This window comes from Arvicanthis niloticus, chromosome 1 (genome assembly GCF_011762505.2).
Source record: "Arvicanthis niloticus isolate mArvNil1 chromosome 1, mArvNil1.pat.X, whole genome shotgun sequence".
Taxonomy (NCBI): Eukaryota; Metazoa; Chordata; class Mammalia; order Rodentia; family Muridae; genus Arvicanthis; species Arvicanthis niloticus.
In genome coordinates this window covers 126,542,089-126,569,149 of record NC_047658.1, presented here as the reverse complement: position 1 = coordinate 126,569,149, position 27,061 = coordinate 126,542,089, and the positions used below count along the sequence as shown (strand labels likewise).

General features: G+C 42.1%; 1 protein-coding gene across 1 annotated transcript in view; it reads left to right on the top strand.

The window, feature by feature from the left end:
* Ostf1 (osteoclast stimulating factor 1) overlaps positions 1 to 27,061 on the top strand; it is a 56,835-nt gene that overhangs the window by 7,299 nt on the left and 22,475 nt on the right. Inside the window, exon 3 of the mRNA XM_034490857.2 lies at positions 23,777 to 23,823. Coding sequence (XP_034346748.2) covers positions 23,777 to 23,823 — 47 coding nt within the window. The remainder of the gene's footprint in view (positions 1 to 23,776; positions 23,824 to 27,061) is intronic.

The window sequence follows — 27,061 nt, the reverse complement described above, 5'->3', positions numbered from 1 at the left end:
ACCATGAACCATCTTCCTGGCCCAAATTAGAGGAATTTGGAGAAAAATGTACATACTAGTTCCAAGAGAGCCTGGGTTTATTTTGAACTTTTGCATGATATTTGCTAGTGTTGTTTAAGGGGAATCCTCTGAATGCACAGTTAGATCATTTCCAGTCTTTTGTTAGTCTAGGCTTGAAAAATTTTAAGATATGATCCTGCGGTGGAATTTGTATATCAGAAGTTGGGTTCACTCTCCTTTTCAGCGACGTTTCAAATTGATCTTATCAGTTTACCTAACCACCAAAAATTGTGACCCAGCCAAAGGAGAAAAAAAAACTTAATACATTTTCCTTGGATATCACTGATAATCAGGCCTAGAAGCATAGGACACAGAGCTTGGGGAAACTTCAAAGATGTCACAGAAGAGGGGTAATTTAAGAAGGGTCTTGAGAGCTGAGTAAGAGTTTGCAGGAATGTGAAGAGGAAAGCCATTTGATGGAAGCACAGAGAAAACAACCCATTCTGGTATGCACATTTGACTGACCGCAGGTACCAAATTTCTCTTAAGAATCCAGGGGAACTTGGTGCACACATTGAACTGCAAATTGTGTGTGTGTGTGTGTGTGTGTTTGTGTGTGTGTGTGTGTGTGTGTTGAATTAAAGAGAAAGCCATTTGCCTAGGTTTTGGAAAATGGTTCTGTTCCTTACAGAAAGTGAGAACCGAACTGTTTGCTCTGGTCCTCCGCACAGATGAGCCTGAGGATTCAGGAGATTCAAAAGGAGTGAAGTTTTGTTTAATTTTCATATTTCTGAATAATCCCATCCACACAGCTCCTCATACTTGGAGCTTTTAGTTATTTCCTGCCTGCCCCTAGCTTAGTGCCCTGTGGCTCCACAGTCCTAGAGAGACGGAATACTCCAGTCATATTTCCATGAGTGATCTTGAGAGAGGAGAGGATGGCATGAACACTAGGGTGGGGTACAGAGCGTTGATGAGTACATCAGATCCTTATTTCAGTCTCTGTCCATGCAGAGTAGTGTTGTGTTTACAGCTAACTGGAGGAAGAACATTGGGAGTCTGGCAGGATGCTTCAGGGGCACCATAGGTACGGAATCTAATGAGACTATTGTAAAATGTGACCATGCATGCATGGCTGCCAAGACAGGGTTTCTTTGTGACTTACTTACTTATTAAGCTAATATTTTTATAATTTGAGAAATGTTCACAGTATTTTGATCATATTTCTACTCTTCTTCCACTTCATTTTAGATCTAACTTCTACCTCCCCACTCCCTCCCAACTTTCTGTCCCTCCCCTTTCCTCCTCCCCACTTTTTAATAACCCACCGAATCCAATTTATGCTGCCTATATACTCATGGCTTTGGAACATAGTCAGCCTATCGGGGGCATACCCTTAGAAAAACTGACTCTCTCCCAGAAGCTATGAACCCATCTAGGAGTCTATGTTTAGAAAATGTCAGCTCTGTAGGTGTGAGCTCTGGGAATATGACTTGTAGTTTTTAGAAATTCATTCTCTGTGTATAATATCCTTTAGAGCTCACCTTTCTGGGGCACTCCATCTTGTCTTTCTGACTCTTAGAAATGTGACAGTCTTAAACACTTGGGTTCAGGGTCACACTTTGCTTTCTGGGAACAATCTCATGTTTGATTCTAGACAGGGGGGTTTTCATTGCTGCTCTTTAACCAGAGGGTTGAGAAGTCTTCCCCTAAGAGAATGACTGTTTGCATGTTACTCTGCACCAATGTGCTGGTGTGCATTCCACTAAGAAACTAAAAGCTGCCTTTTTTTCTTCCCTTCCCTCCCCCCAACTACTAAACAACACTTATATCTGGGGTTAAAAGGATTAGCTTAGGAATTTATAATTATAGTGATAGGAACAAGTTTTATTGTGACCTGAGGATTCAAAAATACTCTATAGGAGATTATAATACTTTAAATATTAATTTGTTGGGACAGATGGTGAAAGATGGTGAGCTACATATGTATGTGGACAGTGAATGCAGAGAGTGAATTTATGTTATCTCAGGGCGTACAGTTCAGATGACCGTGATATGTGGGTCAGGCCACAGCTCTGAGGGTGTAGGTTCTTCCTCCTCCTGCCCAGCCTCTCCAATCTCATCTGACATAGCAAATGATACCACAGGATCTGGGCTTGGGAGGGAATCAGGGCATCTCCAGAGTTTAAAGGCTGGTTCCACTGCCTCCTCTCACCCTTGACACCACACTCATAAATATGCAAATAAGGTTCTGGGTACCCATCAATGCAAATGACAAAAGCAACCAGTGAGCCTTGTATGGCCTCAGAGGTGAACAGGACTTTTATGTTGTCCTGGAGGTGAGATACTGTTTGTGACCTTCAGAAGTTGCTACCTCCCTAGTCAGGCTGTGAGAGAAAAGGGGGTTTCTGATGGTGGCCCCAGAAAACCACATCTTTTAGTTTATCTGCTCCTGTTCTCTGAGGAAGTTTTAGAGGCCTCGGCTCCCTTTGGACCTTTCCTTCTTCCTAAATCTGAGGTGGTTTGAGGGAATGCCATGATACTTCACCTAGTAAAGGTCATCTCTGGCCCCGTGGGAGCCTCTTAGACTTGCTGGGGCTTTCCAGACCTCCTGATTCCGTCAGGTTCTTCCTTTTCATAGAGTCTTGGCTTTGAGAACCAGGTCTTACCACTTTCGTGTCTGCTGCTAAGTGGCCATAGTTAAGGAGATGGAGACTCTAGGACAGGCCTTGAAGGGGATGGCAGTAGAAGCTCATTGTGCCACGTGTCCGGGGCCACTGTCTTGTCCCTGCTTCTTCCATGACAGACATGTCTGTACAGACTGAAGAGGTGCTCCTGTGCTTGAGAGAGGATCCTCAGGGGGGAGTCTCCAGCTGAAACTGGGGTGTTGCAGCGAGTATGACTTGTGGTCACCATGTTGATTTCTTACAGGTAGCTCCTCTGAACTCATTTCCCTTTTATAAGCACCCCCCCTCCCCCCCCTTCTCTCATCCCCAACTGGGGATTAAACCAGGGTCTTACACCACACTACCCTTCAGCCATGGCTCAGCCATTTTTTTAAAAAAATTTTTTTTTTTTAATTTTGGGACAGAGTCCTCTCACTAAGTTGCCCAGGGTCGCCTAGCTTGGCCTTAACTTTGTAATCCTCCTGCCTCAGCCTCCTAAGTATTTTAAGACTTCACTATTAAGCCTGACTCTCTGAGACATCATCTTTGAGGTCTCTTGGATGTAGTGTGGAGAAAAATATTGAATCTTTTTGTTTTCGGAAGAGGAAGGGCTCAATTTTCAAAGGTACCCTTTGTTGATTCCCCCCACCCCTGCTCTTTTCTTGTGATTTTTATATTTCGCACACACCCAGATTTTGCTGCATTCAACCAGAATTTGAGAATTAGCTTTCTGCTACAAATTTGGCCACTCTGGTATAATATGCTGTCTGGCAACTTAAGCGCTTGACTGAGATGAGGTTGGTTTGGCCTTCAGTGATTCTTTCTCGCACACAGTAAATCTTTCTGTGCCAGGTTTGAAGAGTTCATATGTACTGAAGACATTTGTAGGATTCATATCTGCTGAACACATTTCCAACATTGCATTGTCCTTCTAGTCTGTACCTCTGGGGGCTAAGTCTAAGAGCATTTCATTAATGTTAGTGTTCTAGATAATTTCAATCTGAAGGGTTTCTTGTTGTTGTTTTTTTCACAAGCTTTCTAAACACTGGCTACACACATTGATACATGAAATGATCTGACCTGTTGTTTCTAATTATGGACCTCCCAGCGGTAGGACAGAATGTCTGTGATTAGTTATGACTAGTAAACAGAAAGGGCGAAGGCAGAGGAGTGCGAGAGAAAATGGGAAGAGAAATATTGGAGTGAGTTACTGAAAGGAAAGGGTTGTTTTTTAAAATGAAATTGTTTTTAGTTTTATGAAAATATGTGTGTGTGTGCCTATCTATGAATGTGTGTATGTGTGCGTGCATGTGTGCATGTGAGTATGTGTGTGTATGTGTGTGCTTATCCTGTGAGCTATGGGTCTTTTTAAAGCACTTGAGAGAGTGCACACATAGGCCTAGACACATGTAAGTAAGTGCTTTAGCAATTGCCTTTCTAGGAGAATTGGTTATGCTTGCCTTCTTGTCTGATAATGTGGAATTTATACTGAGTTCTCAGCCACTGGAAATAATACTGAAAACAGCTTAAGGATAAAGTGTGACTCCCTCTTCTCCTCCCCCTTGGTCTTGAGAGAGCCCTAGCACACGTTCATGCCCCAAGCCTGATCTCTCGCCCTTTTGTCCACCCTCTGTCTCAGGTGCGGGGATATGCTGGACGACCCCAGAATGCACTTCCTGCCCTCCAGCCCCTGCATACTCACTCTGGTCTTTGTTCTGGGACTTCCTTTCCCTATCCTCTCTTGGCATGGGTACCTTATATTATCATTTTACATCAGAAGAGATGTTACCTCCTGTCGCCTGATGATTCCAGTATTCACCATGTCATTTTGTGAATGTTTTTTGCCATTGTAGCTGTTTAACTGTCTGCCATTTCTTTTCATGGCTATTTCAGGGAGAAAGGGGGAACCAAGGGACCTCTATTAGTAAACAGTGATAAATGCATGTCTTCCAAGTTGTCCTGCAATAGGAGGTTAATAAAGAACATATTTCCTTGTAGTTCCTATTCACTCTCAACAGTTCATAACATAAAGGAAGTGACCATGACTTGTCGCTCTGCCACCCAGGGAAATAGCAGTTTGTGTTTTCCTACAGTTTCTCTGTATGCATATCTTGCTTTACATAGCTGATTGCATGTACATCACAGCCAGTCTCTTACATAATAGCAAAATATAAGTTTGCCCCCCCCACCCCAAAGCTATATATTTTAAACATTACTGATCCTAGGGATTTGCATATAGGAAACGATGCCCTACCACTGAGCCATGTCCCTGCCTTTTCCACTTGGAAAAGCTCCCGCTCAGTCGGCTGGCCTGGAATACTCTCTCTGCTGCTTGGTGGCTGTAAATTTGTGATCATCCTGCTTGAAACTTCCAAGGACATGGGATTATGGGCTGGTGCCACCAGGCCTAGCTCAAAACCAATTTTTAGAGATGATGATAAAACTTTAAAGGTAACCTATATTCTAGAATTGTACACATGTACACTAATGAATGTTTTAGCTATGAATAATTCTATTTTTCATGTCCCTAAATATGTTCTAAAAGTACAAATTTTAAACTTGTTTAATTTTCCAGCAGCCAAGGGATCTAATATATGTTCTGTTCCTATAATAAAAGCATTGAGATTTTTGCTAGAATATTGTATGTGATGCATTCCCTACTCTACAAAAGTAGGAATTTGATAATAGTGTTTTGTCATTGACAACAAAGATAGATGCATTAAGCCCTAATTAATGTGCAAATGAACACAATAATGACTAACCCAGACACATATGTGTCAGAAGCGGTACCTGCTACTTTTTGTATATTAATATTTTCACTCTCAGAAACCTGTGTTAATAGCTGGTTTCTCTGAGGGGTGTCCAGTGCTGAGAGCCTGGGTTCTTCATTATGACCTCAGCAGTCTGGTCTAAGCCTTATGAGCCCATGTCCTTAGGGAATCTTCTTCCTGGTTCTCTGTTCCCAGACAAGGGACTTCCTATCTATAACTGCAGCTTCCTCAGTTATAAATAATGGGTAATAAAATATTTGGCTTGTTTCAAGGATTCAGCGAATCACTCACTGCCAGTTAGTGCTTTGCATGGTGCCTGGCCTATGGTAAATGTGAATTTAGAAGGGTCATTTCATTTTAATGAATGGCTTGAGTGTTGGGGAGTTTCCTCTCTGGGGTCTTGGATATATATGTAGAGTCATTTGCCCAGCTAATGGTCTCATGTAGGAGAAAGCCGAGCCCAACCTCATTTGGGGTCTTTGTAAGGGCACGTGGGCTGCAGCTTTCCTTGCTCTGCCATAATGTGCCTTTGTCTGACTTGTTACTTTCAGAAGGGGCCATGGGATAGGGGATTTCTGTACAAGTGCAGATATTGAATATTTCAGGTGGGCTACATGAAGTCTGCAGTGACTCTGCATATAGTGAGAGAGGGAAGCAGACAATATGCAAATGAACAGCCTTGTGATACATGATAAATCTTCACTTCTGGACACTGCATTTGAGTTTAGGTCATTTTCATGCACTGGGAACTACTATTTAAAACTATAAAGCTTATTCTTAGGTCATGGATCATATAAAAACAACTAGGCATTGCTGCATTTTCAGTGACCGTGCTTCTGCCTTTCACAGTAGATGGTCCATGTAGTCTCTAAACTGAGATAATTTTCTTCCACTTCTCGCCAGTCTCCTCAAACCTGTTGAGGAGTGTTTAGCAGCTGTCTTCTTCTTTCTCTTATATTTACTTACCCAGGGCACAGTTGGCAAAGAACTTGTCCTTTGGAAGTTTGACTCTGGTGTTTCAGATATTTATGTTGTATGTGGAAGAAATAAAAGGAGCCAGCATGCATGATCTCTCAAGAAGTGAAAGTAGCTAAGGTTGCTGAAAGGCACTGCCGAGTAGAAGCAAATGAAAAAAAAAAAAAAAAAGGACTAGAAAGGCACTCTGTTAATAAACAGAACCCTCTTGTCAGGAAAACACTGGCTACTGTCTGTAAGGAGCCCGCCATTCCTGCAGCTGAAATCAGGACACGTTGCATGCACACCCTTCTTTCTGCCTTCCCCGCGTCGTCTTTTTGGGTTGGAGAGAGAGGTAACAGAGAAGAGGTAGGGTTGGCATAAGAGGAATAAAAATAGTGTTCACAACATTTTCTATTAAATATGAGGATTGATTTGCTTCAATCCAAGAATATAAGTATGTGGGAAGAAATGTATTCAGCTACATTAGTCCTCACATCCACAGCTCTTGGACATTGCTGGGCCTCAGACACACTGACTTTCTCTCAAAGAGTATAGTCTCTCTTTATTTTTGAAGCAGTGGGCTTTTGCGGAATGATATACATAGAAATCCAAGCCAAAGAATGTGTTCTGAGATAATCTCTCAGTTATGGGCGTTGGAGTCCACAGGGCACAGCTGTTTCCTTTCACCTCAGGAGCGGAAAGATGGTTTTGGTTCTTGGATACTGTCCCTTAGACTCCTCTGTTTCATTTCAGAGCAGAAAACATCCTGTTTCAGGGGCTGGAGAGATGGCTTCCAGTTAAGAGTGCCTGCTGCTCTTGCAGAGGACCCAGGTTCAGCTCCCAGCACCTAAAAAATGACAGCTTGTGACTGTACCTCTAGCACCAGGGGATCTGATGGCCTCTCTTGGCTCCTTAGGGCCCTGCACTCACCTGCACGCACCCACATGCAGGCAGAAAACTAGATCGAAAACTAAAAACAACAAAAATAACCATCCTGTTTGATCATGCATGGATGATATAATACACGGTGCCTGGAAGAAACATTAATGCTTTCATTTGTCCCGAGAATATTCTAAGGTAGTGACACTTGTTTTTGTACCTGAAAAGTATGACATAACATTAGTATTGCTCTCATTATCTTAGGCAAATGTGAAAAATTGTAGCCGCCTGAGGCCACAAGTCAACTGGGTTCACCTGAAAGGGGGGCTGGGAATTGAAGGGGGACAGAGGGTGAGAAGAAATGAGGCCAAGACAAAGTTCTCTGATCAAGCCCAAAGCTTTAATGTTCAGCTCTCAATTTAAAGGGGAAGACCCAATCCACAACCCCTCCTGGTTTCAGATGGGTGGGATAATCCATAGTCCGTTCCAGGTCATGGCCGGAGATGTCTCAAGGCAAGCCCAGGGGCAGTTCTGCTTCTGTGTTCTGGGCAGCTGAGGTGGGTAACTCCACCTAGATCCTGTCACTTGACCTTGTTGTGGTAAACAAGGTCTCTCAGGCCTGCTCATGGTGGGGGGAAGGGTACAAAAAATAAGTGTATATTTTAAGTTCATGTATTCTATAATTTATTTTTGGTCAAATGACTTTTAAAAATTCTAAAATTAGTTATACTATTTGCTTTTGAGCGAAAGGGAGAATGTTGTGTTTTTAATGCATAGCTGAACCTTAAAATTAAAAAGATGGGGAAATATTTTGTATTCCTTATAGTTTTTTTTTTTTTTTTTTTTTTTTTTTTTTTTTTTTTTTTTTTAGCAGATAGCCTGGAGTGTGGCTTTTTGAGTTTTATCATAGCTTCTAGTAAGACATGTTTGGCTTGATGGTCTAGTCCATAAACATAAGAACATATACAGACACATACACGTCTACTCATCCCACACAGTCAGTAGGGTAGGAGTGTAAGAAGTTGATCTTTGCCTTATGCTTCTTTCAGAACCTGTGGAGGCTTGAATATGCTTGGCCCAGGGAGTAGCACTATTAGGAGGTGTGTCCTTGCTGGAGGAAGTGTGTCACTGTGGGGGTGGGCTTTGAGACCTCCTTCCTCCTAGCTGCCTGGAAGTAGTCTCTTTCTGGCTTCCTTCAGATCAAAGTGTAGAACTCTTAGCTCATTCTCCAGCACCATGACTGCCTGGACACTGCCATGCTTCCCGCCTCGATGATAATAGACTGAACCAATAAACCTGTAAGCCAGCCCCAATTAAGTGTTGTCCTTTATAAGAGTTGCCTTAGTCATGGTGTCTCTTTACAGCAATGAAAACCCTACCCAAGACAACCTGCCTCTCAGCTTTGGCCATCTGGCCAGATGACATGACCCACATACCAAGATACCTGCTTAAGCTGGCACTGTAGATGGCAGAGGAAACTGTCACACCTAATTTTGGTACCCATACCAGTAATCAAATGAGACATGCTGTTCGGATTTATTATTATCTTAATGTTGTAGTAATTGACAACGATTGTGAAGCAAAGAATTTTAAGCCCCCAAATCATTTGAAGAGTGAAGATTGAGAATTATTGTTGTGATAGCATGATTGCTAATGACCTCATGGAAACCATGTGTTCCTTGTGGGATCATTATCACCATCACCATCTTCATCATCATCCTCTGGTTAAGTTCAGGAGATGAGAAGGTACACACTGCCCTCAGCTTCTTCTACACAGGTACCAAGGATTACTGGCATACTGGCAACCCTGTCATGGGCAGTAGCTGTGCCAGCAGAGCTTGTATGATAGACAATGGGCTGTTTTGCAAAAGTTCTTTTAGGCTAGGTTCATAGTATGGAGGGATTGTGGTTTCTCTTCTATTATATGAAATTCTGAAAATCGGTGTAAGGCTGGCATATGACTCAATGTGTAAAGTGCTTGGCATTCAAGAATGAGAAGCTGAGTTTAAGTTCCAGGTAAAAGCTACACATGTGGCATCTGCCCTCCTCCAGGTAGAAGGTAAAGACAGAACTCTCAGAAGCTCTCAGGCCATCCAGCCGAGAGTATGTAGGAGTACATACAGGAGACCCTTCCTGGAAGGTCTGCACTGGTTCTCTGAGTATGCCTGCTTTCACAACATATGCACACGCTCACATTATCCAGAACCATATACACACATATACATGTTATACATTAACCAAAAGGGGGTCTGCTAGATTATCTAAGTTTATTATTATAATTTAACTTTTGAAATAGTTTCCTATTTGTTATTATATTACAGTATTTCATTCTGTGTAGATGATATTTATTCTTGCCAGATATTAATTGTAACAGTTGCTTCTTTGCTACCAGTATGCCAAAATCTGTATTTGATATAGTCTAAAATATGTATTCAGGCATTCATCCATCCCCAGTGAAGCAAATGTTTCACAAAATCATCATTATTTCAGCTAAGTATAGCATGCTCTCATCTTTTCTGATCTAGGTAATCTTTTGTTAATTCTTGAGACAATCTCTCTCTATAGCCCAGGGTGTCCTGAATCATCTTACCCCAGCACCCTGAAGGATAACAGGCCTGTGCCATCCTTCAGGGCCTTATTTAAAACATGAAAGCTGCTCAGTTAGTTCTGCAGTCTACTAATAGTTTCTGACCAGTGGTTTAAAATGCAGAGAGAGACTCGCTTGTTCCGGGAATAGTGAGACAGCAAGGACAGCTTGTTTTGGCTATGCAAGAAAGGGTTTTCCAATTTTGTTCTTTTCTTAAATGGATTAATTGGGGTTCTAGAACAGCGATTTAAAATCCTAATGATATGTTAAGACTTGTAGAAAATAGGTTAATGCTATTGCTGAACAGTTTCTTTATTAATTCCTGCTAACTATTTGAGAATTTAGGTGTTTTTTTGTTTTAATTAACATTTTAAAAATTACTGGTTGGGCATCCCTTAATCAAAATGCTTTGTTGTTTGTTTTGTTTTAATTGCTTTGTACTTGAGAGTTTTAGTGATCAGACTCCTCTAATCTGAACATTCAAAACTAAGTGTTCTGTAACCCATCTTACTTTTAAAGAAGTTTTAAATCCCTAGCAAGATTGGGTAGAAGGCACAAAGATTTCATTTTCTCCCTTGCCAGTCCCTATGCATAGCCTCTGAACTGTTGTTAGCAGTTTCCTGCACTATATTTTCTGTTGTGGTGACAAAATGCTATGACCAAGGCAGCCTACAAAAGGAAGGGCTTATTTGGGCTAATGGAGAATAAGAGTCCATCATGGTGGGAAAGCATATAGGCAGTCAGCAGCAAGCATGGCTGCTGGAGCAGGAAGCTGAGAGCTTAATTACATCCTTAATTACAACATAAAGTAGGGAGCAAACTGGGAGTAACAAGGAGTAACCTCAATGCCCACCCCCAGTGATAGTGATGTACTTCTTCCAGCAAGACATCACTACTTATCAAGTTCCCTAAACAGCTCCACCAAGTAGTTGAGTGCCTGAGACTATGGGGCCATTCTCACTCAAACTACCACTCTCAACTCCCTGAATCCCATATGCTTACGGTCACACCATAATGCAAAATGCATTTAGTCCAACTTGAAAAGTAAGTCTCTGTAGTTTTTCACACTCTCAATACCAAGTCTCTCCCAAGGCAAACTCTTATTTATAAACTCCTATAAAATTAAAAGGCGCCGGGCGGTGGTGGCGCACGCCTTTAATCCCAGCACTTGGGAGGCAGAGGCAGGTGGATTTCTGAGTTCGAGGCCAGCCTGGTCTACAGAGTGAGTTCCAGGACAGCCAGGGCTATACAGAGAAACCCTGTCTCGAAAAACCAAAAAAAAAATAAAAATAAAAAATAAAAAATAAAAAATAAAAAAAAAATAAAAAAAATAAAAAAATAAAAGGCAAATTACACACTTCCCATGAGTAATAAGACACAGAATATACATTGCCATTCCAGAAGGGAGGAATGGGGTATAGTGAGGAAATACTGAACCAAAGTAAGAGCAGAACCCAGCAGGGCAAACAGCAAATCCTGTAGCCCCATGTCCAGCGTCTGCTACTTTAATTTCAAAGGACTCAGAGGCCCACTTTGCTGCCTGCAACATGCTGGGTCCACTCCCTTTATAACTGTGCTTGGCAGATATCATGGCTCTGGCGTCTCCAGCATCTAGGGTTCTCCTCTGCAAATCAGGCTTCACTTCAAGCTTTACACAATGGCTTTTCACAGCCTCTTGCTCTCTCAGGGCCTTCATGCAGGACTCTCTTGTTATCTACTGACTGGTCTCAGCAGCTTTTTGAAATCATGGAGGAAAAATCCAATTCCTCTTCATTCTCACAACTGTTATGCCTCTAAAGCCAGCAATATCATGTGGTTGTGGGTGGACTACACTGCCAAGTCCACTGCCTGCTTGGGATGGATCACATTAGCAGCAGAGTGTTTAGTTGTTTCCTATGAGAAGATGCCTTTAGCTCTCTTCTATAGTTTGGAAACCTAGCAAGCAGGATCTTGCCCTGAGGACATCCTCCTTTAGTTCCAATGCAGGGCAGGGCTCTGCTTATTCTCTCTAATCTCTTAACAAGTACAGCTTCAAGACTCTAACATTAATTTTCCTCTTATTCTTTTTCTCTACTAACTATAAATTTTGCCCTACTTGCTCTTTGTCATTGTAGACCACATGAAAGTTTTCAATAATAGCCACTCCACAGATTCAGTATTGTGCAGTTTTGAAATCTCCTCTGCCAAGGAAATCAATCTATCACATTTAAACTAAGTATTAGGCAGGTTCTTAGGACAGGGACAGATTATAGCCAATTTATTTTTTTATTTTTTCCAAAATATCACAGGATGGCTTCTAGGCCAACACTGTGAAAGCCTTTGAGCTGGGCTTCCATGGTGTCTCTGTTGTCAGTGCTGCTGTCCCCTAGGTTCTGTGAGGATGGTTCTTTAAGCTCTGATATAGCATTCAACTGCTTTCAAGTCTGAGGTTCCAAATTCCTCCTAAAAGCATGGTCAGATTCTTCACAGCAATAGCCCACTGTCTGGTACCAACTCCTAGGCCAGGAGAACATAAGAATAGGAAGTAAAATTTCTTAATTTTGAGTAGTACGATTCCCTATTCTTTTTTTTTTCAATTTTATTTTATTTCTTTTTTATTGGATATTTTATTTATTTACATTTTAGATGTCATTCCCTTTCCCCATTTCCCCTCCCTAAAATCCCCCTCTCCCATCCCCCTCCTCCTTTTTACTTTTATACCATTTTAATTAAATGCAAATATTAAGGTCAGTTCTAGATTGAGGGACTAGCAATACAATAGATACAAATACTCAAGGAACAAGCAAGACAATAAATACAAATAGTCAAAGAAAAAACAAGGCAATAAACAAAATTCCATGAACATTTCCTTGTGATAACATCCTGATAAAAGAATGACAAAAGTATCTGAGCCAACTTCCCTGTCCTAGCCCAAAGTCATTTTCATGTCTGAAGCCTACTTCCTTGTTCTAGCCTAAAATTTAGATTCCTGTCTGAAATTACTTCTTTGTTTTAGCCTAATATTTAGATTCCTGCTTGAGGAATCTTTGTTCTACCCTAATGTCAGATTCTAGGCCAGGAGAACATAAGAACAAGAAGTAACATTTCTTAATGTTGAATAGTACGATTCCCTATTCTATCCCCTGTTTCTGGACTCTTGAATCCAGACTGTAGGAGAACAGATACTGTGTATTAGATGCAGATTCAAAGCATATATTGCCTCCCAGAACCATTATCACATTTAAATGGAAGTAATATATACATGATTAGGCCCAAGCAGGTCCTGAGCATACAAGCAAGTTTCCCAAATGTCTATGGTTTTGACTCTTGATGCAACACCTTCTGATCCCAAGCATGCACTGATGGTTTGCTTCATGGAGTATGCCCTGTAATCAGTTGACTGAGGAACAGAAGACTAGGGCTTGCTTTATTGATGCTTCTGCGCTATATGAAGGCAGAAATGGATAGCTGCAGTGTTATAACCCCCTTTTGGGGACACCATCCAAGGTTATAGCACCTTTGGTGCTATAACTGTGTCTTTAAAAGGCCATTTTACCTCCACCATTCTATCAAGTCATTTGCTTTAGGACGATGGGGAACATGGTAAGTCTAGCAGATTCCATGAGCATACACTCTGTATTACAGTTCTTTGACTGTGGTCAGAAGCAATACTGTGTGAGATAAAATGATAAGGCTTTCTGCAAGACCACTGATGGTAGTTTTTGCAGATGCATTGTATACAGCAACAACGGCAAATCTATAACCAGAATAAGATTTTATTCCATTAATGTCAAAACAATGTCTTTCCACAAAGAAAGTATAATCAGCATGCTGTCATATTGCTGGCTGGTCATCCCTGGGACTGGTGCCATGTCATATCCGGGGGGCCCATTGTTGGTCTCCGCTGCCAGTAGGTCCAGCATTCAGAGCAGCTGCAGCCAGGTCAGCCTTGATGAGTAGAAGTCTATGTTATCAAGCCTCTGCATAATCTCCATCTCTGTCACCATAGTCACTTTGTTTGTGGACCTCCTGGGAAATGACCAGGGAAGGAATGGCTGGGGAAAGAAGCTAACTATCCACAGAATGGGTTGGAGCTACTACTATATGTTAACTCCAATGCTGAAGTCATCTTTTGATGAGCACTTACATGAGGCAGAAGTATCTTCACACCCTTTGTTTATTTGGAGAGCTTTATCTACATATTTCTTCTTCGAATGTCTTTCTCACCAATTTTTCTATTGTGCCCCTTTCAAGTCTCTGACCATCCAGCCAAAACATTGGGCTGCAGTTCATGAGTCAGTAAACAGTGAAATATCTGGTCATTTATCCTTACAAGCAAAATGTAAGGCCCAAAATTCTGCCCACTGTGAAGTTTTTTGTTTGTTTGTTTGTTTTTGTTTTTTTTGTTTTTTGTTTTCCATACTGTCTTTCACTGTTGTCTCAGAAAGGGGTTTTTAGCACTGCAGCTGTCCATCTCTGGGTGATGCCTTCATATCATGAAGAACCATCAGTAAACCAAGCCATAGACTTCGCTTCCTCAGTCAGCTGGTAATAGAGCTTGGTGTCCCATGATATGTGTGTGTGTGTGTGTGTGTGTGTGTGTGTGTGTGTGTGTGTGTGTGAGAGAGAGAGAGAGAGAGAGAGAGAGAGAGAGAGAGAGAGAGAGATATTGAGAGGGAGAGAGAGATCTACACCCCCTATCAAGTTTCTACTAACTGTTCAGTAGCAGGTTAAGATCTGTCTTTCAAAGGAAGACAAGTCAGCAGACAGATTCTTGCTTCAAAAATCCCCCAAGTGTCTGCTATGATTTATCCATAGTGGTCTGCTTAAGACTACAGACATCATCCCTGTCTGCCACTGGCACCTCAAGTACTATCAGCTCTGCTCAGTCATATGGTCCAAGTGGTACAGCAGCCAGGACCTATTGAAGAGCTTTCTCTTATTCCAGGTCCCACTTAAAGGTAGCATCTTTCTGAGTGACTTGGTATATGGGCCAGAGAAACAAACCCAAGTGAGGAATGTGTTGCCTCCAAAATCCAAATAGGCCCACTAAGCATTCTGCTTCTTTCTTGGTAGTGGGTGGGTTGGGTACAACAACTTATCCTTAACATTAGAAAGACTATCTCTGCATACCCCATACCTCTGGCTAGAAATTTTACTAATGTAGACCACCATTAAACTTTGGTTGTATTTATTTCCTATCCTCTGATGCACATATATGTTACCAACAAGTAAATCCAAGGTGTGTTACCTCCTGCTCATGTGGTTCAATCAGCATTATGTTACCAGTATAGTGGACCACTGTGATATTTTGTGGAAGAGACAAAGGTCAAGATCCCTTTAAACTAAGTTATAACATAGGGCTGGAGAGTTGATACACCCCTGAGGTAGAATAGTGAAGGCGTATTGCTGGCCTTGTCAAAAGAAAGCAAGTACTTCTTGTGGTCCTTATAGACAGATATCTTTAAAAAAGTATTTGCTCGATAAATACTTGCATACCAAGCATCAGGAAATGTGTTAATCTATTTAAGTAAGGAGACAATGTCTGGAATAGCAGCTGCAATTAAGAATTACTACTTGACTAAGTTTTTGCTGGTCACCTGTCATACTTCCTGATCCATCTGTCTTCTCATAGGCCAAATAGAGAGATGTGGTAGGAACTACTAATGCTGTATATTTCAAGTCTGTGATGGGAATCTTAGTTTCTGGAACCTATTCCAGAATGTGATACTGGATCTTTCTTTGTTGTTGTTGTTGTTTGGTTGGTTTTGTCTTTCTGGTATGTTGGACTACCCAGACCATATCCTATAAGCCAGTCTATTAAATCCCCTTTTAATATATGTTTTCATTCTATTGGTCCTGTTTATTTTAAGAACCCCAACTAATACACCCACCAACACTGACACATCGTTATCTTCCACAGACAAATTTATAGTGTAGTGTATCTACCATTAAAGTACAACACAGTCATTTCACTGCCCTAAAAAAATTATTTTTGCTCCCCTGTTTCTTCCCTTTGATCTTTGTGCTGTCTCTATAGTTTGCCCCCTTTCATACACACACACACACACACACACACACACACACACACACACACACACACCATAGTTGGAATGATTACTTTTACTAAGTAATATGCATTAAAGTCTTCTCCATTTTTCATGACTTGTTAACTGTGTTTTTTTTAATTACTAATAATATTCCATTTTCTGACCATGTCTTTCTAGGCTAGTCAACTGTTGTAGCTTGCAGGATTCAGAGTTGGGCATGTTTAGACTAGCTTTCCTCCCTAGTAGCTGGGACAGCACCTTCCAGCACTGTGAAAGCATGGAGGATGAACCTTCCAGGTCAATACCAGCTTGATTTTGCAATGATCTATAACTTAAGCATGTGGTGTGTTTAGTAATAAGCTCTCACCTCCAAATTGTGTATGATAACCTAGAGCACTGGCAATAGCCTGTAATATTTGAGGGTCTGAGGGGCCTCACTAGCTATTCTCACCAATTTTATATCAACTTGACAAAAGCCAGAGTCATATGGAAAGAGGGACCATCAATGGGAAAATTTCACCCACCAAAGTGGCCTGTGGGCAAGCCCGTGGTACATTTTCTTAAGTGATGATTGATGTGGAAGGGTCTAGTTAGCTTACTATGGGTGGCACCTCCCCTGGGCTAGTGATCCTGGAAACTATAAGAATGGTAGAGCAAGAGGTGGAGAGTAAGCCAGTAAGCAGCATTCTTCTATAACCTCTGTATCATCCCTGCTTGAGTTCAGTCCTGACTGCCTTTAGTGAAGGACTGTGATGTGGAAGTATAACAAAAATAAACCAGTGCCTCCAAGTTGCTTATTATGGTCATAGTGTTTTATCCCATTAATAGAAACCCTAACTAAAGCACTCACTAGTCAACAACTCCAAAAGAAGTAATGGACACCTGGCACATGGCTTTTTATTTATTAGCCTCCAGTGTCTAGTTGAGGCATTGATTTTATAGGGTAATTGTGTTTTCATTGTTTTTGTGTATGTGTATGTGCCAGTTAGATACAGGTATGTGAAGCTCTGCCAGCCATAAACAAGATAGATTTGACATTTTTTGCTCACTTTTACAGGTCCTGAATCATCTTTGTTTCAGAGTTCCAGAGGCTCAAAGACAAACATTGGAAAAAGCCTACACTTCCCTTCCCTGCCCATGAAAGACCAGATCCCCTCCCTCTACTTTCACCCTTCAGTGACCTTGACCTTCATGTTTTGAAGTCTAGGGCCAGTCTTCCTCCAGAGGAAAAGGCATTTGGCTGTTCATGGTGGTGGCAGCAGTGGTGGTGGTGAGAACTGCTGAATTCAGAGAAGAGCTCTGTCTGGATCTTCCTGCAGAGCCATCCGAATGCTGCTAGGTCATCCTTGACTCAACCCACATTTAAGACACAGGTTATGTTGGGCCTTTTTGGAGGCCTTCATTCTTACAGATCACAATTTCAGACCATTTCCTGTCTCTTAGCTTCCCGGTCTCTCTGATGTATGTAACCATACTTAGGTGCGAGAATGAGCAGACAGCCGTAGGAAGCTGTGGTGCATGTTGAAGAGCACAGCTCTTTGACATTTTGAGTCTGCCTTCCTTAAGTAAACTTGGAATTGATCACTGTTGCTTGATTCGTTGCTATGATCCCTGTTGTTAGATGTCTGTCAAGACATCAGCAGGAAACAGAGCTTCTGTTTCATCCTCTAGACATTGTTGTAAGCCTGAAGTCTACAGAACACTGTCCAAAGTGAACTCAGTATGTCAAGAGGATACAATTAATTGTTCTAACAACAGAGTATTCAGGCCCATTGCCCTGCAATAGAAATCTGGTTTTGTGATTCCTTAGCCTTTAGATGTTTCCGATAAATTCTTTCATTTCTAGTTCATTCGGTTTTGAGAATTCCAGCCCTGAGCTTTTAGAACATGGAGTGAAAAGCATAGATAAAAGGCTAACACCCTAGTGTTAAGCAATAAGTAGGGTCCTGTGATGAACTGTCTTCTGTTTACAGATGGAATACTGCTTTGTGTGTTTGGCTAGTTGTCCTTCAGTATTTAGCATCAAAATGGAAATAACTTGAATTACACAAATTGGTGGTGTTGTTCACTCACTGTGTATTTACTTTCAGGTTCTTTAATTTTCGTTGAGCCCATCAAATTGTCCTTGTATCTTGTTTACAAGATCATGATCTTATTTAGGGAAAGTTCTGTCCCGGATGTTGATCACAAGAGGGCTGCTTCCTTTTGGAAAGTTTGAGGTAACTGAAAGAACTAATCTGAGCCATCTGAGAACAATCGCCTCAGCAGCAAGCCTTTCTCTGGCTCCTCCTCCTTCCCCTGCCCTTCTTGTTTTTGCACCAACTCTCACTGTATAGAGAGCTTGCTATGTAGATCAGTCTGGATCTACACTGTAGGATTAAAGGTAGAAGCTACCAGCTCACCTGGCTTCTTCCTTTCTTTGGGTGTTTTCTTTCTCCATAAATAAGGGTTGGGAGGTATGGATAGTCTCCAAACAAGCAAATTAACGAAAACAAGAAGAAAAAGTACATTTATTTTGGTCAGTGAACTTTTTCTTGATAGAAACAGAGCAGAGAGAGAGAGAGAGAGAGACAGAGAGAGAGAGACAGACAGACAGACAGACACATGGCACAAGAAATTCAGATTGCCTCTGTGTGTTTGGTGTGTGTGTGTGTGTGTGTGTGTGTGTGTGTGTGTGTGTGTTGTGTATATGTCAGAGTTAGCCTCAAGGGTCCTTGTTTACAGGAACCTTACCAACTGAGCTATCTGTCTAGCCTGTTTGCTTTTTGAGACAGGGCTTCAGTCTTGTTCAGGCTGACCTGGATCTTACTGTGTGTATAGCCCAGGGTGGTCTCACAGCCACTACACTTGACAGAGGTGTTCTGGTAGACTTATTAAGTCACTGGAGAATCTGAGATGCTTTTCCATGATAGGATGTTTATTACAGGAAAAAGAATGATTTCTTCCCCTGCTCAAAAAATGGTTGCTATTTTCACACATTATAAATGGTATATACATTCGGTGCAATGAATGTAAACAACAGTGTAAATTAGAATGTGAAGGCCTCCATGAATGGCGCAGTTGTTCAGTGTATGTGTGTGAACCTGTGCTCCCGTGTGTGCAGGTGTGTGTACATGTGTGTATGTGAAGGCCAGGGGTCAACACTGGGTGTGTTCCTCAGTTGCTCTGCACTTTATATTTTGAGACAGGGTCTCTCACTGAACTTCGAGCTTCTTGCTTTGGCTAGACTGGCTGGCCAGTAAGCTCCAGTAATCTGTTTGTTTCTTCCTCGCTGGTACTGTACTGAGATTATAGAAACAAGCCACCACACCTAGCTTTTTTGTGTGAGTACTAGGAATTAACCTAGATTCTCATGTTTGTGTGGCAGGAACACTGCTGACTGAGCCATGTCTCTAGCCCTGATATTGTCTTCATCATTTTGCCACTTGATGGGCATGTAGATTAATTTCCTGTTAGCATTCCTTTTCAATGATTCTATCATGCTGACAAATCAGGGTTGACAGCATAGTTCTCTCCTAATTAGACTCATTCCCATTTTTCTAGTCTTTTATTCTTCAATATACTGGTTACTAGCCATGTGTGGTGGTTTAGTGTGGGTCATGTTATCATCAGAGGCCATGTTGAAGTCCATGTCCTGTGCTGCCACGGAGGACTATGGTGGTGTATATGGTCGGTGTTGCAGCCGTAGGCCCTGTTGAGGTCCGTGGTCCATGCTGCAGCTGGAGGCTGTGACCTGTTCTTCCACTAGACACCATATTGATGTCTGTGGTCCTTGTTATCACCAAAGGCCATGTGGATGTCTGTGGTCTATGCTGTTGCCTGAAGCAATGTTGATGTCCATGGGCTGAGCTGCCACTGGGAATTATACTGGCTTGTGTTGCTCTAGAAGCCATGTTGATGTCTATGGTCTGTGGTCCTTCCCGGGATTATGATGATGTCTGAAGTTCGTGTTGATGTCTCCAGTTGGTACTGCCAGCAAAGACCATGCTGAGGTCCGTGGCACATGCTGACACTGGAGACCAGTTGGATGTTCTGGCCCATGCTATAGCTGGAAACCATGTGGAAGTCCATGATCTGTGTTCTTGCTGACTGTAAAGGGCAAGGGAGCTTCTTTTGCAGTGGTATCAATGACTACACTTTCACAGTTGAGAAAGAGGGGCATAGAATTGTTCTGTGACAACCACTACCATCTCACCCCTTGAAAAAAGTAATAGCCTATATAGAAAGCCATTGAAGGGAACTCTTGAAAATTGTGTTAAGGGTGCTGAAGTGTTGCTGTCCACAGTAGATGGCTTCTGGTGGCAGTGGGGATGGAGAAGGACTCAGTTTTCTTTAAGGAGCTGGCCACTGGGAGTTTGACCATGCTGCAGTGAGTATATGGGCAACACAAGTTGGACATTTTTGGGTGGGGGAGGTAAAAAATTTGTAGGGGCAGACACAAGGTGTGAGGATTGGAAAGTGAGTGTGATGGGGTATGTTATGTGAAACTCCCAAGTAATCAGTAATCAAATAATCGGTCCCATGGTCACACTGTGTCTACATGTGACTAGTACAAACGACTTCTCTCTGGTTGTGTGGAGTTACACTGGATAGTGGTATTCTTACACTAGTGATTTGTAGGCTGCGTGGAGCACAGGCTTCTGAGTTTTTATTTCCCCACCCATCCTTCATTCTGCAGCAGGGCTTGCTCAGGGCCTCTTATGTGCAGATCTCTGTGCTGTGCACCTGGAAGTCCATTAATAAAACAGATATATCTTCATTATGCCACATTGTATCAAACAAAGGTTGTTTTTATCCCAGGAAGCATGCATGTAGTTACAAATTGTATATATATTGCTTTATGTTGTTGTATTATAATATATGTTCAAAAAGCAACAGAGAAAGTGTAAGGTGAAAACATATATTCTGAAGCAGGCTTCCTTATCTGCCTTGGAGGCCGGATTTGAATGGGACTTGGTTTGAATGTCATCTATAAAGGATCTTCCAGAGCATGGATTAAACCGTTATTAGTCTTTAAATATATAGTCCTTCTATTTTGATCTCTTTCTTAACGTATTTATTTTATAAAACACACTCCCTTGTCTGCTGTAGACTTTATCCTGACTAATTTGTATTACTTTTGTGAACTCAGGTCATACTGTATACAGAGTAGCTGCTGGGAGATTTAAAGTTCAGGCCCTTTCCTTCTGATGTACTGAGCCAGTGCACATGAGAGGAGTGCGGGGGAAGGGCTGTGGAGCATGTGGGATGGAGGGTGCCACTGCCTTACATGGTTCTTTTCTTTCCCTCCATTTTTTCTGTTTTTTTGGAAAATGTAAATTGATTTAAAACATTTAAATCATTTAGATTGTTCTTTATAATTTCTGTTTAGATGTTCAACTTGATTGATTGATCGATTGATCGATTGATTTTTTTGAAACAAAAGTCCATCATTTTTTTATTTATTGTATAATTATATTTTATTTTTTCTTTTATTTACATTTCAGATGCCATCCCCTTTCCCCATTTCCCCTCCCTAGAAAACCCCTATCCCATGCCCCCTTTTCCTTTTTGCTTTTATACATTTTTTTAAAATGTTAATCAAAGGCTTTATAAGTTTGGTAATGCTCAATCAGAAGTGTAACCCAATACCCAACCTAGATATATAAACTGTCTTTGACTGGTGGAGACATGTGAACATCTGCCTCCATCCCCCCCTCTCTTTCTCTCTCTCATCACCTAGCGTCACCCTTCCTGTTAAAATAAAACTTTTCTCTCAAAATGCAATTAGAGCATAATTATTCCTAATTGTACCAGTGAAGTACAAGATAGTCTTAATACCCAGTCCATCATTTTGTTGACTAACCAGAACCTCTGTCATCTCTCCTAACTAAAACACTTAGTTTTGAACCTGGCTTTTTTCTTGGCTTTAGAATGAATGTCAGCTGAAAACCATCCACTCAGATCTTTTCTCTCAAAGTAAATAGCCAGGATTGGCTATGAGACTATAGGTCTTCAACCCCGTCAGAAATCCAGAATGACTGAGTTAATTGAAATTATGGGAAGCACAAAGCATAGTTTCTAAAACTTAGCCAATTTATAGAGACCGCTGAACACCTGGAAAGCCCCTATACTACTGAATGTTGGAGCATCAAATCTTCAGCCTTCTGGCCCAGAATCATCTGACAGACCTTAGTGATGCAGAATTATTAAGGGCTGATTACTCTGTCTACGCAGATATAATCAGTCGATTATTCTGCAAGTGTGTCCTTTTCTGGAAGGTAATTTGTCTGTAGATGGAAAGAGGCAATTCTTGCCTAGTGGCTGCCACCACACAACTGGAGTAGCTCCAAGGATGCTCAATTTCTTATTAGAATTCACGACAGGAAGCTGTCAGGAGCAGACAGGTCTCTAATCAAAATGAACATTAATATAGAAATATTTGTAAAGTCAATTCTATGGACTTCTGACGTTTTGAAAACCGACTATCCATGTAAGGTAACCTGGACTGTTGTCTGTTCACTCCTCTCGGCTATTTCTAAATAAAATATGGAAAACACCCTAACAGTAAACTCAAAGCCCTGAATTTGCTATAATCCCTTAACTCATAGGTTAACCGTTCCAAATCAGTTAAAAAAGTTAAAGAAGGGCTGGGTCTAAGCCTGGAACAAGAGTCTCTTTATGCAGTCCTAGGTGAACTGGAACTTGTTATGTAGACCAGGCTGACCTTAAACGCATAGAGATCTGCCTACATCTGCCTCTTGAGTGCTGAGATTACAGGTGTGTACTCCCGAACCTTGCCTGGCTAATTACCTTTTATGATTAATTTTTTGATCCTTTTTTTTTTTTAAAGAATTTATTTATTTATTTTGTGTAAGTACACTGTAGCTGTCTTCAGACACCCATATCAGATCTCATTATGGATGGTTGTGAGCCACCATGTGGTTGCTGGGATTTGAACTCATGACCTCTGGAAGAGCAGTCAGTGCTCTTAACCACTGAGCCATCTCACCAGCCCCTTGATCCTTTTTAAAACAATTTTTATTGGATATTTTATTTATTTACAGTACAGATGTCATCCCCTTTCCCCATTTCCCCTCCCTAGGACCTCCTATCCCATCACCCTTCCTCCTTTACGCTTTTATACCATTTTGATTACATGCATGTATTAAGGTCAGTTCTAGGTTGAGGGTCTAGCAATACAATAGATGCAAATAGTCAAGGAACAAGCAAGACAATAAACACAAATAGTCAAAGACAAAGCAAGGCATTAAACCCAGTTGCATGAACACTCCCGTGAGCACTGTTTCTAAGGGCTTATCAGGATGACCAAAGTATCTGAGCTTACTATAATTTTATTATTTATTTATTTGTTCATGCATGTATGCAGGTTTCTGTAGAGACAGAAGAGGGTGTTCGATCCTCTGTAACCACAGTTGAGTTGCCTGAATAGGATTTGTATTGGGTCTTCTGAAATAGAGACAAGCTGTCTTAACTAGTGAGCTGTCTCTCCACCCCCTCAGCCCCTAACTCTGTTATTTTTAAGTTTGATGTTACTATTAGAAGGACTGTCTGTACTCAGGGCTGAAATGCAGTACAAATCCCTAACTCCTGTCAAACAAAGCCATCGCCCGGAGACATGTGCTAACATTCATTTAACAAAAATTTTAAAGATGCATCCAGTAGGTGAAAAGGGATGTCCTCTAAAGTTACATTCCCAAATAGACTTTTTTTTTTTTTTTTTTTTTTTTTTTTTTTTTTTGAGACAGGGTTTCTCTGTGTAGCCCAAATAGACTTTTAATTTGGGAATTCTAGCAAAAAAAAAAAAAAAAAAAAAAAAAAAATCACTATCAACTTAGAATAAAGTTACCAAAGAATTGATCAGATGTTTTTCTTTTCTTCTTTTAGGGCAAGTTAAAGTCTTCAGAGCTCTATATACATTTGAACCCAGAACTGTAAGTATTGTGATTTAAACTGTAAAGTTGACACCGCAATGTAAAGCGACTTTAGTCAGACACCTGTTCTGGCCCAAGTAGTCTGTGCTTTCTGCCATGCTGTAAGTAATTCACAGGATGGATGTTCAGTCTGCTCTCCCCAGTGGGCAGAACTAAGATCTAGGTTGATTTGCATGGCCTAAGTTTAAAGGTCATAGACACCCTCACATTGTTTCACTCCTTTTGTATGGTGATATCTGTTTCCAAGTCACCCAGTGGCCTGCATGCAGAAATATCTATAAATTTTAGAGACCCAGTCTTAGTCAGCCTTTGTGTGAGTCACACACCAACTTTGACCCTCTGTTGTGTTTTATAAAAAGGAAAGAAAGAACCAGGATATGTTTGGTAGAGGCAAGGTATGGTGAAGGTGGGAGGGGATGCCTCTGCTGGCCCATGCTGAGACGTCCCTTGCCCCTGAGGTACCAGCCATACAAAAGATAGAGTATGGAATAGAGTTTATTTAGGGCATGGGGAGGGGAGTTGAGGAAGGAGTAGAGACAGAGAAAGGAGGGGCATGGGGAGGAATGGGGAGAGAAGGAACAGAGAGGGAAGAGAAGAAGAGGGTAAGAGTAAGAGAGTGAGGAGGAGGTAAGCAGCCCCTTTTATAGTGAGTTAGGCAAACCTAGCTGTTGCCCGGTAACTGTGGAAAAGAGCCTAGAAGGAATGTTAACACCCTCTGCCTCACACCTTCTGCCAGCTTCCTGGAATAGTTCTTTCATATCTCTTCGGTCGGCATTTTTCCATTGCTGTGGTCCTGGTGTCCACCCATCGCCCCATGGTTTTGCAAGCTCCTCACACTGGATGAGGCCTTGAGGATAGTGCAGCTGTGGGATATACGGGAAAGCTAGCTAAACGTGAGTGAGCCAGCAAGCACCATTCCTCCCTTATTTCTCAGGGTTCCTGCTTGGGCTCATGTCCTGATTTCCCTCACTGATGGAAACATAAGCCACATGGGCCCTTTCCTCCCTAAGCTGCATATTGTTTTAGTCACAGCAACAGGAAGGAAACCACTCTTTATGTTTCTCCATAGCACCCATCCCTGTGGTCACATCTTTGTGTGTGTCTCCGCCCACTCTGAGTACTGATTCACTGCCACCAGGTCAGAGCCTGCCAGGAGTTCACATTCTGCCATCTCCTAAACCTGGAAACCCAGTTCCTCACTAGAAATGGGAATATTGCTCACTGCTCCACACTACCGCCCTCCTTACAATCCTGGCAGAAGGTTCCTACTTGAGGTTCATCACCTGGTGGTCATCAGCCAGTGGCAGAGATGTTAGTAGCCAGTCCAAGTCTTGCATACTCAGATGAGTTCTCCAGAGACTTCAGAGCGATCAGGCTTCTGGGGCACAGGGGGCTGTTACTCCCACTACAGGAGGTGTGGTTGAGGGCATGGATAGAGTGATTATGGAGGAGGAGGATGCTGCAACCTGAAACTGTAGTCCCAGACATATAATTCCTCATAATCCTGGAAGCCAGGGCCCCAGACTCCACAAAGAGCTAAGGCAGGTAGAGTAGCCTGAGCCCTGAGCACAGAGTCATCTTTAACTTTGTTTACAGGGCCAGTCTGATGGGATCAGGACCACTGTCTTAGTTAGGGTTTTACTGCTGTGAGCAGACACCATGACCAACACAAGTCTTATAAAGGACAACATTTAATTGGGGCTGGCTTACAGATTTAGTCCATTGTCATTAGGGCAGGAACATGGCAGCATGCAGGGAGGCGTGGTGCAGGGGAGGGGTTAAGAGTTCTACATCTTCCTCTGAAGGCTGCTAGTAGAGTACTGACTTCCAGGCAGCTAGGATGAGGATCTTACAGCCCACACCCACAGTGACACACCTACTCCAAGGCCACATCTCGTAATAGTGCCACTCCCTGGGCAGAGCACATACAAACCCTCACAACCACTCAAGGAGGATAATTACGGAGAAGAGCACACGGCATCAGTTGTCCCTGATAGACCATACAAGCTTGAGGCCACACTTCTACTCTAGAATGAGACCTAAGGTCCCCAGGGGAGGGACTGAAGTGACTCTTGACTCTTCCTTTGCTCTCCCCAGGTGTCCTGAGCTGGGTCACTGTTGTCCTTTCTCACCCACCTCCTCTCCCAGTGTGGCTCCTCGTGACCTTTGACCTTTCCTTACTCTAGGACTCTAGCTTCTCTATTCTGTTTGTGTTCCCTGCTAGGCTAATGTTTCCAGTGTGTGGGGTTGGGCCCCCACCTGCAGTGCATCTGTATTTGATTAGTTGGTCCTGTTTGGTCTAGCTCTTGTTTCCAGTGCTTCTGGCCTCTGCCCATCCTCCTCCTTGTGTCACCCAGAGGATTCTCAGTAGAACCCATGTCTGCACCTTTTCTGAACCATAGTGTTGCTCCTCTATGGTCATGTGAACTGCGTGCTCTGCCATGAGTACTGCTTTGAGCACCACTAGAAGTGGGTGCCTCTTTCACTGTGACCTGCTCAGGCACGATGCTGTATAGGCAAGTGCGATCTCAGGGCAGAACCCAGGTTCGGAGTTTGTGCCGGGGTTTCTGGTCTGTCCTGCTTCCTTCCCTGCTTATGACCTGGAGATCACTTAGCCCTTGTCTCTGTTGTTTCCATCGGGTTTGGTGAGACCTGTGATAATGTAAAGGCACCAGCAGTTGGAGCAGTCACTGTTGCTGAGGAGTGCTGTCGCTGTACTGATAGACATTTAACAAATATTTTTCCTTGTTTGACATACTGATTAGTAATTCCCCCCATTTCTTCTTTGGAGAGAGTTTCTCCATGCTATTTTTTAAAAAGCCTTAGTCATTATTGAATATACAGGAGAAAATACATGTTTAATTCATTCAGTAACTTAAAAATATCCCGTTTTTAAACTGTGACTGTAGTTTTTGATATGCGGGTCCTGAGGATCAATGGCCATTCTTTTATCCTGGAGACCCCCCTCCCCATGCTCTCCCTCTGTCAGTCTAGATGCTGAAGTATCTTGTTTAGTGAACAGGGGGTTACCATCTCACAGGGGCCTTCCTTTACCTTTTGTTAAATATTGAACAGTTGCCTAGATATCCATTTACTTTTGTGAGTGAGTACGTCAGCTGGTCTCTTGGACAGTGCTGGAGCACAGTTTGTTCCCTGGGACAGGCATTCCTCATCTTCGTAGGGGCACATAACATCCCGAGCACTCAGCAAGTCATGCACAAGGCACACACACCATGAC